Source organism: Lagopus muta, chromosome 3, assembly GCF_023343835.1.
Source record: "Lagopus muta isolate bLagMut1 chromosome 3, bLagMut1 primary, whole genome shotgun sequence".
Lineage (NCBI taxonomy): Eukaryota > Metazoa > Chordata > Aves > Galliformes > Phasianidae > Lagopus > Lagopus muta.
The window spans coordinates 33,392,992-33,406,975 of record NC_064435.1 but is presented as its reverse complement, the minus strand read 5'-3'; the positions used below and the strand labels follow the sequence as shown (position 1 = coordinate 33,406,975).

Sequence of the window (13,984 nt, the reverse complement as noted above, 5' to 3'; positions counted from 1 at the left end):
TTGATAGTCTAGTTTCTTTTTTTCTGTCTTTTGTTGGTTTCTGTAGAGCAGTGATAGCTTAGAGTTGCTGGTGTGGTCAGGTCACAGAAGGTCTGAAGTACTGCTGCTTTGAAAAGTCAGTGTGTGTATGGCCGTAGAAACACACATTCTCCTTGTTCTCCTTTTTAGATCATTAGAAAGAGGCATTGCTTTGCAAAGTGGGAGAGTTATCTTGTGAAGCCTTTAAAACATTTTCATTTGACAGGAATAATTAGAGGCACTATAGAGAACCTGCATCGCTGGTAATAATCCTTATGACTATGATACTCATTAGGCTGATTAAACTAGCTTAGCATGATGTTATTGCACTGGCACCAGGTAAAGTAGCTGCCCTTTCTGGAGATTATATGCTAAAACTTTGAGCTGATCTGAATCGTAGAAGATTTGCTAGCAGCAGATTAAAAACCCAAATTAAAAATAAGAAAAAAAAGTATTTTTAGTGGCTACTAAAGAAAACAAAAATTGCTTCACTGGGACTGGGATGAATAGTGAAACTGAGCATGTTCCAGAGAAACTGTTAAAGGATTTTACAAGCTATTGCCCATGTTACAGAGTATGCAGCAAGCTATCTTTGTCACACAGACTCACACCTGACCTCCTCCCAAGTAGAGACAGAAGTTTTAGGTCAGTTAGGAGAACTTTGAAGTCAAACAACAGTGACTGTGTGAGGAGAACTCATGTTCCTTTGACTCCGGACCGAAGTCATCCTTCTTTCGCAGCTCTCCATCTGGGGAGGCTGTACTTGAGCATTCGCAGAGCACAGCGTGATCTGATTCAGCAGATGTGCTGAGACGTGAGCTCTCCCCACAGCTGTTTCAAGCTTTTAAAAGAAATATGAAAATATAAGATACACCTTTTCTACTCTTACTTTTGTTTTTTTTTTAAACAGGTGAATGCTGGTACACAGAATCAGTTACTACAGGAACAACACGAGTGCACAAGTGTCAAATCCCGATAAGCATATTTTTGTTTGTTTTATAGAGAAGGGGGGAAAAAAAGCTGTTTATGACCGTGCCGTAGGAAAGGTGGGGGAACTAATTACTTGAACTGGCGAAGGCATACATACTGCTGTAGCCATTGACTTGCTGCTCCCTGAAGCTAGCTGGACGTTTCTCATTTGCTCTGCGGGGTTTTGGATCAGAGCCCTTTGGCTACCAGAAGGAACTGACACAACTTGCAACCAGGGAGCATTTGTCTGCTTGGGCACTTCAAATGTCTTATTAAGATCCTCCGTACAGCTAATTGGGAATGCCATCGGTATTGTGAGAAACGCAGTGCTTTAAGATTTTAGGATAATAGAAAAAAGAAGGAAAAGTGTTGGCCATCGTCCCCACACCCTTTCTACCAGCTCCGTGAGCGGCTCCTCCGGTGCCGCTGGACACTCCGCCCGTGGAACTTCCCCTCAGGGCAGCCGGGCCGCCTCGCGGCTCGCCCACGACCTGCCAACTTTTCGCCTCGGGGCTGACCTACAGGGCTGACTGGCGGAGCGCGAGCGAGCAGAGCCGCCCCCGCCTCCCGCTCGCTCTCCTCCCCTTCCCCCTCTCCCGCCTTTTCAGCGCGGATCCCGGGCGCCAGCGGCCGCGCTGGCAGGAGTCCCCGGTCGGCGGCTCGGGGCGCGGCGCTGTGGCGAGGGCGGCAGCTCGGAGCCGCGGCTGCTCCCGTAACCAAGGCGCTGTCAGGCGCGCACACACAGACACACGCGCAGCGCGAAGCAGAGCAGACTCGGGGCCGCCTTTGCAGCTCTTTCCCTCCCGCACCATGCTGTGCTCCAGGCAGCGCCTGCACGCCGCTCCCTGAGGGGACGCAGCCCGCCGCCGCTTGGCAGCCGGCTGCCCGCCCCCGCTCCCCGAGTTCGCTCCGTCCCGGGCACTTCGGGCTGCTGCCGCCCCATCGCAACGCCGTCCCCCGCTCCCGGTGTGGCAGCCCTTGAGCAGCGGGGGAGCAGCCGGGAGCAGCCGCCGCCGGCGAAGAGGAGCTCCAGCTCCCACCTCCGGAGCGCTTCATGGCGTCTCACCAGCAAACCAGGATCCAAGCCTACCTGGAGAAGAACAAGATCGGTCCTCTCTTCGAGGTAAGGCGCGCTCCTCCGCTCCGCGGGCGGCTCTTCTGGGGGGCCGTGGCCGCTGAGCGCCGGCAGGAGTCAGGTGTCCGGCCGGGAGGGAGCGGGGCTCGGGGCACCCGCTGCCCGCCGCGCACGTGTGCCTCCTCCGCATCCCGGGCCCAGCGCAGCCCCTCGCCTTCGTGTCTGTATGGAGACAGCCCGGAGCTGCGGGGCTGGGTGCCCCGAGAGCCGCGGTGCTTACCCCCCTCGAGGAAGGGAGGGAGGGAGACCTGGCGAGAAGGGAGAGCTGGCCGCCTCCTCCCCGGGAAACCCGCCCTCCGTGCTTTGGAGTGCATCTGTCCTGCGAAAAGTCTGTGGTGATGGTGTTCCTGACGTTTTCGTTCGCAGTCCCACAGTCGGGAACATTATTTTTGCTGTAGGTTCTCCTTAGCGTTAAAAAGATGCGCTCGCTTGGATCTGTAGATGTGCAGATGTGTGTGCTGTACTATTTCTGTGCTTGAGCTATGGGTGCTTAAAATTTAAAAGGGTACCAGAGCAATCACGACTATTACCATTTATCATCTTGTTTCTCGTGCAGCTTTTACATCTAAATGCACATATGTTACACTCCATCGGTATTATCCCAAGATGCAAGTCTCCCTTGTTTGGTATTTGGCTTGCGCTCAGTCAAACCTACTACACATGAAATCTCTTCTATGCTGGTTTATCAGTACAGAGAAAACAGTGGGGAAGATAGCCTGTTCCAGTACATGCTTGGGTCACCCTGCGTGAGAGAGGGTCTAGTTTTCTTCAAGAACTGCTATCTCGTGGTTAGGTTTTAGATTTTGCATGGACTGGGGCTGTTAGGACAGATTGCATTGGTTAGCTGTCAGAAGTGTTAGCTGTGTGCATTAAATAAATTCCTGTTCGATCAAACTGTAAGTGGATATCAGAGAACTGTTGGTGAGTTTTCTAGTTTGAGAATTCACAGAAACTGAGCCATTTGTGCTGTCCAATTTCTGAATAAAGGACATTCCAGTTTAGGCACTTGCTATGTAGGTAACGGACTTGTGCATATTATGATGGGATTGAGTGCCCTGGGGCTGGTGAGAAGTTGGGCCCTTGACAGCTGTAATTTTCTTCTAAATGTTCACAAGTTAACGTTGTTCTACCCATTAAAATTCAAGCTAGTTACTTGACATTGCTCTTCTGTGCTGTAACCTAGTTTCTCAGTGTAGTGTAAGTTGCTCGTTTCTACTGTTATAACAGTAGGATTCTTTAGTTACCAAAGACAGAGAAAAAATGAAATTGTGCTTTCTACAGCATTTCATATATTGTTTGGTGTTTCACTAGTCACCGAGCTGTAAGGTATTCATTGTGGCAAGAGGCTGTGGAAAGCTCTTCAAATCCCTTAAACCATGCAGGCTGTCCACAGGTTGTTACTGTGCTTCTCAATACCAGGAAGAGATTTATTTTTTAGGTGCAGAATCCACTTAGACCTCAGTAGTAGTGAATGGATTTAAGAAATAAGGCTGAAGCATTCATGCAGCTGTTGAAAGTTATTTTAGTCTGTAACGCTACGAGGAAAAGGATCATAATTCTTATGTCTTCTGCTTCCCAATGTCAGTTAACAGCTATGTGTATTTATCGCTTTGATGTACTTTGTATACTCAACTTTTTTTTTTTTTTTTAGATGTGGTTGATCTTGTGTCTCTTAGTAAGGGAAATACTGATTCTGAAGTTGATAGGATCAAAACCAATGCATGGATTGAAGCTTACACTCTATGGTAGTGTTTCTATTATATACACATTGCACTGCTCACTGTCAGTTATATTCCCTAACACATCAGTTCTTCATATCCGTAAAAGTTCTGGTACATTGAGTGAGGAGACCTGTGTTTCATCTTTCATTCAGAAACAGCCAGCATTTTCTTCTACCACTTTTGACTATGATGTTAATTAATCACCAGTTGTTATAGATGACAGCCGTCTTTTTTTGAAGAGTATTTATTTCCACATACCATGTTGGATCAGAGTAGACTTGGATTCAGTTTTCTGCCATGTTATTTGCTGAGTAGGTAGTGATTGTAATTGCTCAATACATGCTCCAAGCCAACATTTCAGGGAACATGTAAAACAGTATGGGGTAATTGAGGGCAATCACAGGAAAGAAAAACATGAAGAGAAAACATGAAGACTTTTTGAAGTGAAAGCAAGGATGGTGATGCATAAACAGATCATACTGCATACTTGCATAAATGAATGATTAGGGATCGGGAGAACTTAACATCTTACATCTTAGATGGTTATGCAGGCACAGTTAGCTGGTGGCTGAAGGACTGGATGGTGTTCTAGTAATGAAGTATAATTCCACTGCATTACAGTCAGTGGTGGTAAATGCCACTAGTTACCAATCAGTTGTTCTCCAGTAGTTTGCAGCTCTTCTGATAGTGTTTCTTGGCCTGTACTCGTGGCCTTCTGTTACCATTGTTGTGCCTTTTTCTACTTCATTAACCAGTGGTATATGCCTGAGGACATTTGTTCTTTTGGACTTCATCTTTTTTTTTCACCAGTGCTGTATTGTGCGGATGAATACTGTTTTATTTCACTGAATTGTTGTATGATTTGACACTTAAAGTGTCTTTCTGATTGGTGTGAACAAGAATTGTAGAAGAGCAAGTACTGACATGTGATGCAAGAAGAGCATAGGGCCTCCTTAGCAAGGTAGGAGTAACCTGACAAGTGACAGAGCACTGGCACAGGCTGCCCAGAGAGGCTGTGGAGTCTCCTCCTTCGAAAGCCACCTGGATGAGGGTCCTGGGCCCCCAGCTCTGGGTGTCGCTGCTTGGATCAGATGGATCCCAAGGTCTCTGCTAACCTCAGCCATTCTGTGATTGAGTGAAACTGGAGGAGTTAACGAGCTTGGGCTGACTCAGCAGGCGTCAGTCTCCTGCATACTACCAGTACCTGATACCAAATAGTACAAGTTCGATCCTCTCAGCTGTGAATGGTAACACATTCACTTTTGACTCCAGGCATTTTTACTAGTTACACTCTTTATTTATGGCTTAAAGGTAGGAAGGAAGGTGGGTGGGAATTGGTGTGTGCATCTTAGACTCTGTCAAAACAACTTCTATAGTTCAGTCCCATCTCCTCATTGAACATCGATTCTCTAATTCAAAATTGTTACTTTGCTGCCATTTCCAGTCGCAGGTGCTGAAGGATTTCCCAGGTAAAATTCCCTGTGAACCTATAGGCGAAGTTCTAAATGACCTAGACCACGTGTGTGCCTTTAGTACTGACAGTAAGGTCTTAAGCTAACTCCTGCATTCTGTTGAGTGTCATGAGTTGGCTTATCCTGTGGTGGTTTTTCATGTGTGTGTGCATGTTGTTTTTTTTGTCTTTTTAGTCTTTTTTTTTTTAAACTTTAGAAGTTTAGACATCTTTCTGTAAGAGCAGCTGAGAATACTGTGATTAGACATATAGCTTAGATTTGAGGAATGCCCTTTAGAAACGCCTCTTCTGGGATTTTTATGGCAACGCTTAGCATAGCACTACCTTGGTTTTTGTTTGGGTTTTTTTTGAGGGTTTTGTTTGTGTTTTTTTTTTTTTTTGCATTTAACTCTTGTAATGTAAAAAGAACTCTAAATCTGAATTATTACTGTGACGAAGACTTGCTGTTGTTTTTTTTTTTTTTTTTTTTTTTTTTCCATCTTTCTAAAATGTGAACAGGAGGTGTGTGCCTAAAATTGGCTGGGACAGAGTATTCAGAATCAGCACCCACTCATTTCTATCTGAGTGAAGTATTGACCCACTTTGCATTTCAGGCATCCGATCCAACATTTTTGTGTGTGTGTGTGTGCTAATAACCTCAATGAATAATCCTGATGCCTGTGAGAATTTGTGTATTTAGACTTCTATGCAAATGCATCTCTTCAGCATACAGTTGTAGTGATGGTTAGTTTCTATGAATTTGAAAGCTGGATCAGCACTCTTCAGAACAGATTGCAATATATCTTCGAGAGAGAGAGAGATGGATTCAGTGTTGTGGAATTTTCTTATTTATAGAACCACAGCAAAAAAGAATCAAGTAGGTACGCTGTTGTTATGCAAGCAGAAGTCTGTAATTTCTTTGAAATAGAAAGCCAAAATAACTCTTCTCAAAATAAAGCTACCTAGGAGTTTCCTCCAGGTACTGCGGGCTTAGAACTTGAATTTTTATTTTAAACAATATAAAGACTGCATCCTAATGCTACTGTTTGGTGAATAGTCGTATTTATAGTGTGCCTTGTGACTGAATTAGTCAAAGCTGGGAATGAATTTTGGAATTTGGACCACATTCTGCAGCTGTGTTTGCCCTCAGTTCTTAAATACACAAATGCAGAGAGACGACTTAAGATTCCTCACAGTACCAAGTTATTTTTAATGTGCAGTGTGTTTTGGGCTTGCTCAAATTATCTTTTATTTTATTTTGATATTCTGTTTAATTGGTTAGATTCTTTCCCTAGCATGGAACAGTTTGTATTCTAGATATAATGAGTTTATTTGGGGAAGCATTTAGTTTCAGGCAGCTAGATGGAGCCTTTGGAAGTTTTTCAGTATCTCAACATCATGAGCATAATTTGAAGTTCTAGCTGGCTGTCTAGTTGTCACTGCTTCAGAGAAGCCAATTTATCAGCTTTTCAAGGGAAGCCAGCAGTGATCTGGAAATGCCACAGTGTTACACATAGTTGGGGTGAAGGATCATAGATGTTTTAATCTTATTTTTTTGTCCTTTACTACATCACGTTTTTGTGGTAGCCTTGGTGTGCATTGAGGAAAAAGATGGAGGAATGAAAGTCAAGTGGAAAAAATAATGCACAGATATCCTTTGCTTTTCTGCCTATTCATTATGCATGAAAATGGCTATCTTGGTAAAGTTGTCTTTAAGGGAAAACAAGTGAAATACCCTAATGAAAATGATAGACTCCTTCCTGTTAACGAACAATTCAATGCATGATGGCTTTAAGCTTTTTGCTTGGATTTTGTGACCACTGAGGTGCAAGGTGCTGTCAGTAATCTGCCTTTGGACAAGGCATTCATAATTATTCTCTGCTTGGAATGGGGTTTAAGAAAAGAGTTCTTTCCTCAATTAACAGAACTTGCATGTTTTGGTCCTGCTACCAGGTGATTTTTATGCCATTTGAAGGAACTTGGGTTTTTGTGCTATTTACTCCTTGGGAATTTGCCTGAAATTAGTCAAAGGTTTTAAAAACTACTGAGATGAGGTTACAGATATGGGTATACATTTGTGTTGTCACAAACATACACAGTAGTCACATAAAGCTTGTTTTCACTGTGGTGAAAACATTACTAAAGGGGAAATTTGAGTTTTCTTAATGGCTTTTACTAAGTTCTTTCTGACACAAGAGACATAAAGAAATAAGAATTAAAGTGAAATTATTTGTCTAATAGTAATAAACAAATGTGAAGTACCGAATCTGAAATATGACATTATAAACTGAGAGATGTATAATAGCTACATTTTGTTGTATTAATGTTTAATGCTTTTAGACTATTAAAATGACAGTTACGTTGTTTCTTGAGATGGAGCAGCAGGTATAACTATATTACCATAAAAATAAATAGCTGTGAGACTGCGGAATAGTTGTCAATTGAGTAGGTTACCATCAAGGGCCAGCAGAGCCTTACAACTCAGTGCCAAGCTCTGGAAATAGTGCTTTTTCATGTTTAAAATAAAATGGTGTCTTTGCTGTAGGACATGCAATGGAACAATGGGTGATTTGAATTTTTCTCTGACAATTTCTAGTAATGAATCAATCTGAACTAAAATAAGCCTATTACTGCAGCTCTTTTTTCTTTGCTTTTTATTGCGATATGAAGTCCATCTCAAGTTTTGGATTAGATTTAGTGCATAGTATTAATTAAACCTGAGGTAAGCTCTTAAACTATTTTGTTTCTTTTGGCTGAGTAATCCAATCTTTTGATGCTAAGGACAAATGTAAATGTCAAATATTAAAGAAATAATTTTTTTTTAAAAAAAGGCAATGGACTTAACTTGGTCTTTTTTTTTTTTTTTTTCTTCTGAATGTTTACTTTTTAGTTCCTGATTTATATATTTTTTTTCCAATTGTGCTAGGTCCTGTCTGGACTTAGGGTTGGCATAGTCTCAGCCTTCTGGTTTTGGAGCTTCTGGGTAGGAATACAGTTCTGAAAGGTTTGGGTGCATCCTTGGAGCCATTCAAGGCCAAGCTGGATGTGGTTCTGGGCAGCCTGGTCTGGTGGTTGGCAACCCTGCACATAGCAGGGGGATTGAAACAGGGGCACTGTGGTCCTTTTCAACCCAGGCCATTCTATGATAATATCTTAGACTGAATTCCTTAGTAGAAATGTGTGCTGCACCTTGCCTCTTCACTGTTATAGAGCAAATGGATTTGTTAGCCTCTTTATTTTGACATTGGCTAATTAGATGCACATAGAATGATACCTGTTAGTGCTTCCTTCTTTTAGAAGTGGTACTGCGTAAACTGAAAGATTTAAAAAATTGAGTTAGAAACATAGTATTAAAGAGCATTTTCTTCTACAGCTGGCCTCTAATTTGAAGGTCTAATTAATACTCTTTTCCATTTTCATCTTCCCACTTTTTCCATTCTGTTTTCCATCCTTTTAATACTCACATCTTTTCACTGAATGTTCAGTCCTCCAGTGGCCAAATGTGTTTCTTTATTCCTCATTATCTCTTCTTGTTGCTATTTTGCAGTTTTGTCTTGTTGCCATGTTCCTACGTGATCTCCTGTAACCTGCAATTCCATGAAATACCTTCTGTACACCTTCGGTTTCCATTTAGCTTTCGCTTTGCAGATTTTGCAGAGACAAAAAGGGAGAAGGTTGTCTGTTTTTAATTTTTTAATTAAAAAAAAAAAAAAAAAAAGGTGGAGACTGATAGCTTGTTATTGTGGTTTCTCTGGTGATTCTCTACTTTTTTCTTTCTTTAAGTATATTAGTGAGGGGCAATAGATATCGTCTCAAGTCTAGACTATAATAAAGGCTACCTGAACTCCTTAATGTCTGTAATATTCTGATAAAAATGAGATGTTATCTGCTGTATTGTGTTCTTCCTATTGTACAGATAGATGCTTTCTTAGTTTTCTAGCTGTGAAATATGAGAGGGGAATATCTTCTCTACTGGTATGTGATATTTCTGTATGTAAAACCATGAAAAACAATTAAAACTGGTCTGGAAGCAAAACCATTTTCAAATAGAATTGTGGGAAAATGTTGGCATCTTGATGAAGGATGTGTACTGTTTCAGATATCACTGAAGGTTATGACAAACAACGACCACTTGATGAAAACAAAACCCTAACCCAAACCCTACTGAAGGTGCCCAAGCCTAACCCGAAGGGGAACCTCACCCTAAACCTAATCCTGATGGTAGTGCCTAACTCTAAGAGGAGTCTAACCCTGTTGATGGTGCTTAACCCTAACAATCCTAACCCTCAGGAGAGCCTTATCCTAGTCTGCTTACAGTGCCTAACCCAAACTCTAACCTTAAGGGGACCCTAACCCAAACCTATATCTCTAAACCTAACCCAAATCATAACCATAACTCTGTCAGAAATGCTCATATTCAGTAGTCGGTGCTTAGGTAGAATTTGCTATGAATCACAATTTATTTCATATTTTTGTAACAGCAAGCAACCTTGAGAAAAGATACATCAGATCAGAGAAATATAATGGTTTATATTTCCTACTTCCTGGCATGAATTCTCTTGCCTGCTTTTTCTCTGGTGGAGTACTCCAGGGTTCACAGCCTATCTGATGCTTCTAATTCCCTCAATAGATGTGCCACCCCTGTTTGCTGCTTGGTGAACCCCTCTTTATTCTTCTCCTATTCTTTGTTATTTATTTTTTTTTTAAACTGTTATGGTATGCTGGGATAACCTCTTTTCTCTGTCTATCATTCAAACTACATAACTGGTTTGTACCAATATATTTCCTGTTACTTGAAAATGCAGGTCTTCTGTTCTGCAAGCAGGGATTTATCATGTATCAGAGCTCCATGGCACCTCTGTAGATCTCTTTGGAGTCATAACATCTTATTGTTATGCAAAAAAACCCATTTCTTTCCCAAATAACCAGTCCCTAGGAGGAGTCTAACCCCAAGGGAAGCCTAACAATAACCATGGGGAGCCTATCCATAACCCCTAATCCTATTGAAAGTGCCTAATGCTAACCCTAGTCCTAACCAAATCCTTATCCTAATCCTAAGTGGGGTTTAACACAAAACCAACCTGTAACCCAAACCCCAAGCTCTGTTGATGGTGCCTAACCTTAAGCAGAACCTAACTTCAACCTGAATGCTAACCCTATTGATGGTGCCTAATCTTAACCCTAAGGGTGGCCTAACTCTAAATGTAATCCTAACCATAGCCCTAGCCCTGAAGGGAACCTAAACCACTAACTCAAACCCTAATACTAAGAAGAACATAACCCTAACTCTATAGATGGTGCCTAATCCTAACTCAAACCCAACCCTAAGGTTGGCCTAATCCTATTGCCTAAGCAGAGTCTAACCCAAATACTAACCCTGCTGATGGTGCCCAAACCTAACCGAAATCCTAATTCTGGTTCTAAGAACAGCCTAACCCTACCTCTAACAACCCTAACCATACTGATGGTGACTAAACCTAATCCTAACTCTGGCCCTAGGGGGAGCCTTACCCTACTCTGCACTGGTGAGGCCTCACCTGAAGTACTGCATCCAGGTGTGGAGTCCTCAGTACAGGAGAGACACAGACCTGTTGGAACACATCCAGAAGAGGGTAACAAAAATGATCCAAGGAGTGGAACACCTCTCCTATGAGGGTAAGCTGAGAGAGCTGGGGCTGTTCAGCCTGGAAAACAGAAGGCTGCATGGAGATCTGATAGCAGCCTTTCAGTATCTAAAGGAGGGCTGTATAAGAAGGAAGGGGACAGACTCTTTAGCAGTGTCTGTGGTGATAGGACAAGGGGAAATAGTTTCAAACATAAAGAGGGGAGATTTAGGTTGGATATAAGGAAAGTCTTTTACAGTGAGGATAGTGAAGCACTGGGACAAGTTGCCTGGAGATGTGGGTGCACCATCTCTGAAGACCTTCAAAGTCAGGCTGGATGGGGCTCTGGGCAACCTGTTCTAGCTGTAGGTGTCCCTGTTCAATGCAGGGGAGTTGGACTAGATGGCCTTTAGAGGTCATCTTTAACTCTAAGGATTCTATGATTCTATGAAGAATTAATTCTGAGATGTAGGAAAAGGGCACTATCAGATGAAATGGACACCTACGTCTTTAGCAAGGCCACCCAAACATCCATATCTCCTCTCAGTATGAAGAGTAATATCCTTTTAAAACTTGCATCAAACATGTTTTTGACAGACTTAAATTTAATTTGTGGTATCTCATGCCATGTTAGTTTCTCTTACGACTACTCTGTTTCACAGAATGTCTATTTTTAGTTCCATCTAAAATGCTCAGTCAAGGTTGGTAGGCTGGAGTTAGGACACTTCTCTTGATTTGCTCTTCTGTTATTGTGGGCACTTTTCTTTCACCATTCGTATACAGTGATGGTATCATGTTTGCATTAAATGTAGATTTTCCACTGAAACACCTCAGTTTTGAGCTTAACTTCAAATAGCTGTGTGAGAAAATGTGTTACATTTGTAGGAAATGCTTGTACAAAATGAAGAACACATGAACTTGTTCATCCATAAGTAGAAGACTATTTTGTATCAGTCACCTCTTGCAAAATTTCTATCTGTGTAGAGAGTGGAAATTGCTACCTTCTTGTGCACTTATTTACATGACGGATTTTTCTCTGTCCTCTTTTTGCTAGCTCCCTGCAATTTTCAGTAAAATCACTCTATTCACACAACAGATTTCTCTAGTAGCTGGAACAATAAGCCTATCAGGCTCTTTTGTTGGTTTCTGGAGGAGCTGTTGTCTTGGGCCTGAATCATGAGAGTTTAGGACTTTCAGCTGTGTCAGAGCCTTCTTAATTAAATCTTCCCTTCCCTTAAAGCTTGTTTTACTGGAGTTGCTTAGTACTTGGAGCCCCAAGGTTCTGAGGCTGATCTAAAGACCAATTACTGCTGGTCCTGTTTGTCTTCATCCTTGGCTGCTCATTCCTAGCTATTCGTGTTCCAGCACTGCTGGTTGTCTCATTCTTATCACAGTTGTCCAGTGTGGGCAGTGGAAATGGAAGAAAAGGAAGACTGCCAAGCGAGGAGTGTTCCTATGGTTTAACTTGGTGGCTCAGCATGTGAGCTGATGAGGTACACACCATTTGTTCAGGAGGGAAAATGTAAGTGGTCAGAAGGTGAGAGGAAGGAGAAGAGTGCAACTGCCTTCCTCTGCCACACCGAACTGTTAGAGGGGCATAGTGATCTCCGTTATCACTTCATAAGGTCTAACTACTCAGCTCAGTATACAAGGATCTGAAGTTAACTTCACTTGGCTGTTGCCTTTTAAAGGTGCAATTCCTCAGAGGTGAGGAGAATATCATGGAGCCCAGCCTGGTTTGTTCTGTGAAGGAACAGCAGTGGGAAGTGAGTAACTAAATAATGAGGGAAGATGGCCCAATGGATTAGGGCAAATGGACCATGTGAGTACACTGGACGTGCAAGAGAGAATGGATGAGAAATGGGAGGGAAGTGCAGGATACAAAGATTAATGCTCCAATGCCAATGTGCACTACTTTTCTTTTTCTAATAGTGTTAGTCCCTACAGTCACCTGGACTCTGTTCTGTTTCTTATTTTTTCTTTATGAAAAGTTCTAGTGCTTAGTGCTTGTTGTTGCTGAGAGGCAAATACAAAGAAAAATAATGTAGCTAAAGAAATGTGTATGCTTTGCAGTGTCTTTAGTGCTTGACCTTGGCAATACTGCTTGGGTATAGATTTGCCAGTTAAAGTGTCCTTAGCACTTTAACTAACACTGGCTGTTGTGTCAAAACCTCCTTTACCAAGATTGTGTTGCATTTGGTAGGTGTTGTGTCTTTGATGTTTGTATGAGTGGGGAGGTAAATCAGTGATGGTGAAGAATTTCTCTGGTCAGTCATGTATGTTGAAGAAAGGAATTCTGGAAGAAACTCTAAGTTCCTTAAGTTTCTTTTAGTGTACTAAAGCATAAAAAACCTGCTCCATATTGCTGGGATCCTTCCTAGAAGTTGAGGTAAGTGGAATCTACCTCTTGTGGAGATGTGGGAAATGATTTATAGGATTGAAAACAGACGATGCAGATGATGTTAGGAGAGAACCTGTGGAAGTAGTTACAGATTGGACAGTTAGAATAAATAAATTTTGTGAGGTAAATAGCTTTCTAGAGATGAAATTTGGGGATGAGGTGTGACTAAGTTGTATTTGAAGCAAAAGAAAAGAAAGAGGATAGATTATTACTGGATTCTGTGACTGTATTTACTGGAACTTCTCAGGCTGAAATCTGTATGTGCATGCAATCTGTGCACAGACACTCTGAAGCACTGGGAACATACCTGAGGATTCCACGTGTGCTGGACGGAGATCCTCCTAATTGCTATAGGTTCTACATTTCTGTCAGATGCTGCCTGCAGTAACTGCATGTACCCAGGCCATTTGGGCATGACATGCTCAATACACTCAGTGTTACCTGGATACTCAGGAAGGTAAGTATTTTTCAAATTGCTTTCCTTCAGGACAAGGCAGAAATGTCCAGAGAAACAAGCTGAGGAAAAGGATGTGGTTTCCAGATGCCTAAGCCCCTTGGTCTGCTATCATGAAGCACTGCCCATAACTGCTCTGAGGATGAATTCTCTCAAGACTAACCATGGAGAGAATGCAGGCTGCAGTTTGCTCAGTGGCTTTTTAAGACACATACTCTTGATTGATTTAGAGT

The 13,984-nt window shown here is 42.2% G+C and overlaps 1 protein-coding gene across 3 annotated transcripts in view; it reads left to right on the top strand.

The window, feature by feature from the left end:
* The first annotated feature begins 1,601 nt into the window (after positions 1–1,601).
* Positions 1,602–13,984, top strand: part of C3H8orf34 (chromosome 3 C8orf34 homolog) — a 163,278-nt gene continuing 150,895 nt past the window's right edge. For all 3 annotated transcript variants that reach the window (XM_048938928.1, XM_048938926.1, XM_048938924.1), the window contains exon 1: positions 1,602–2,110. In XM_048938928.1, coding sequence (XP_048794885.1) covers positions 2,042–2,110 — 69 coding nt within the window. In that variant the 5' untranslated portion in view covers positions 1,602–2,041. The remainder of the gene's footprint in view (positions 2,111–13,984) is intronic.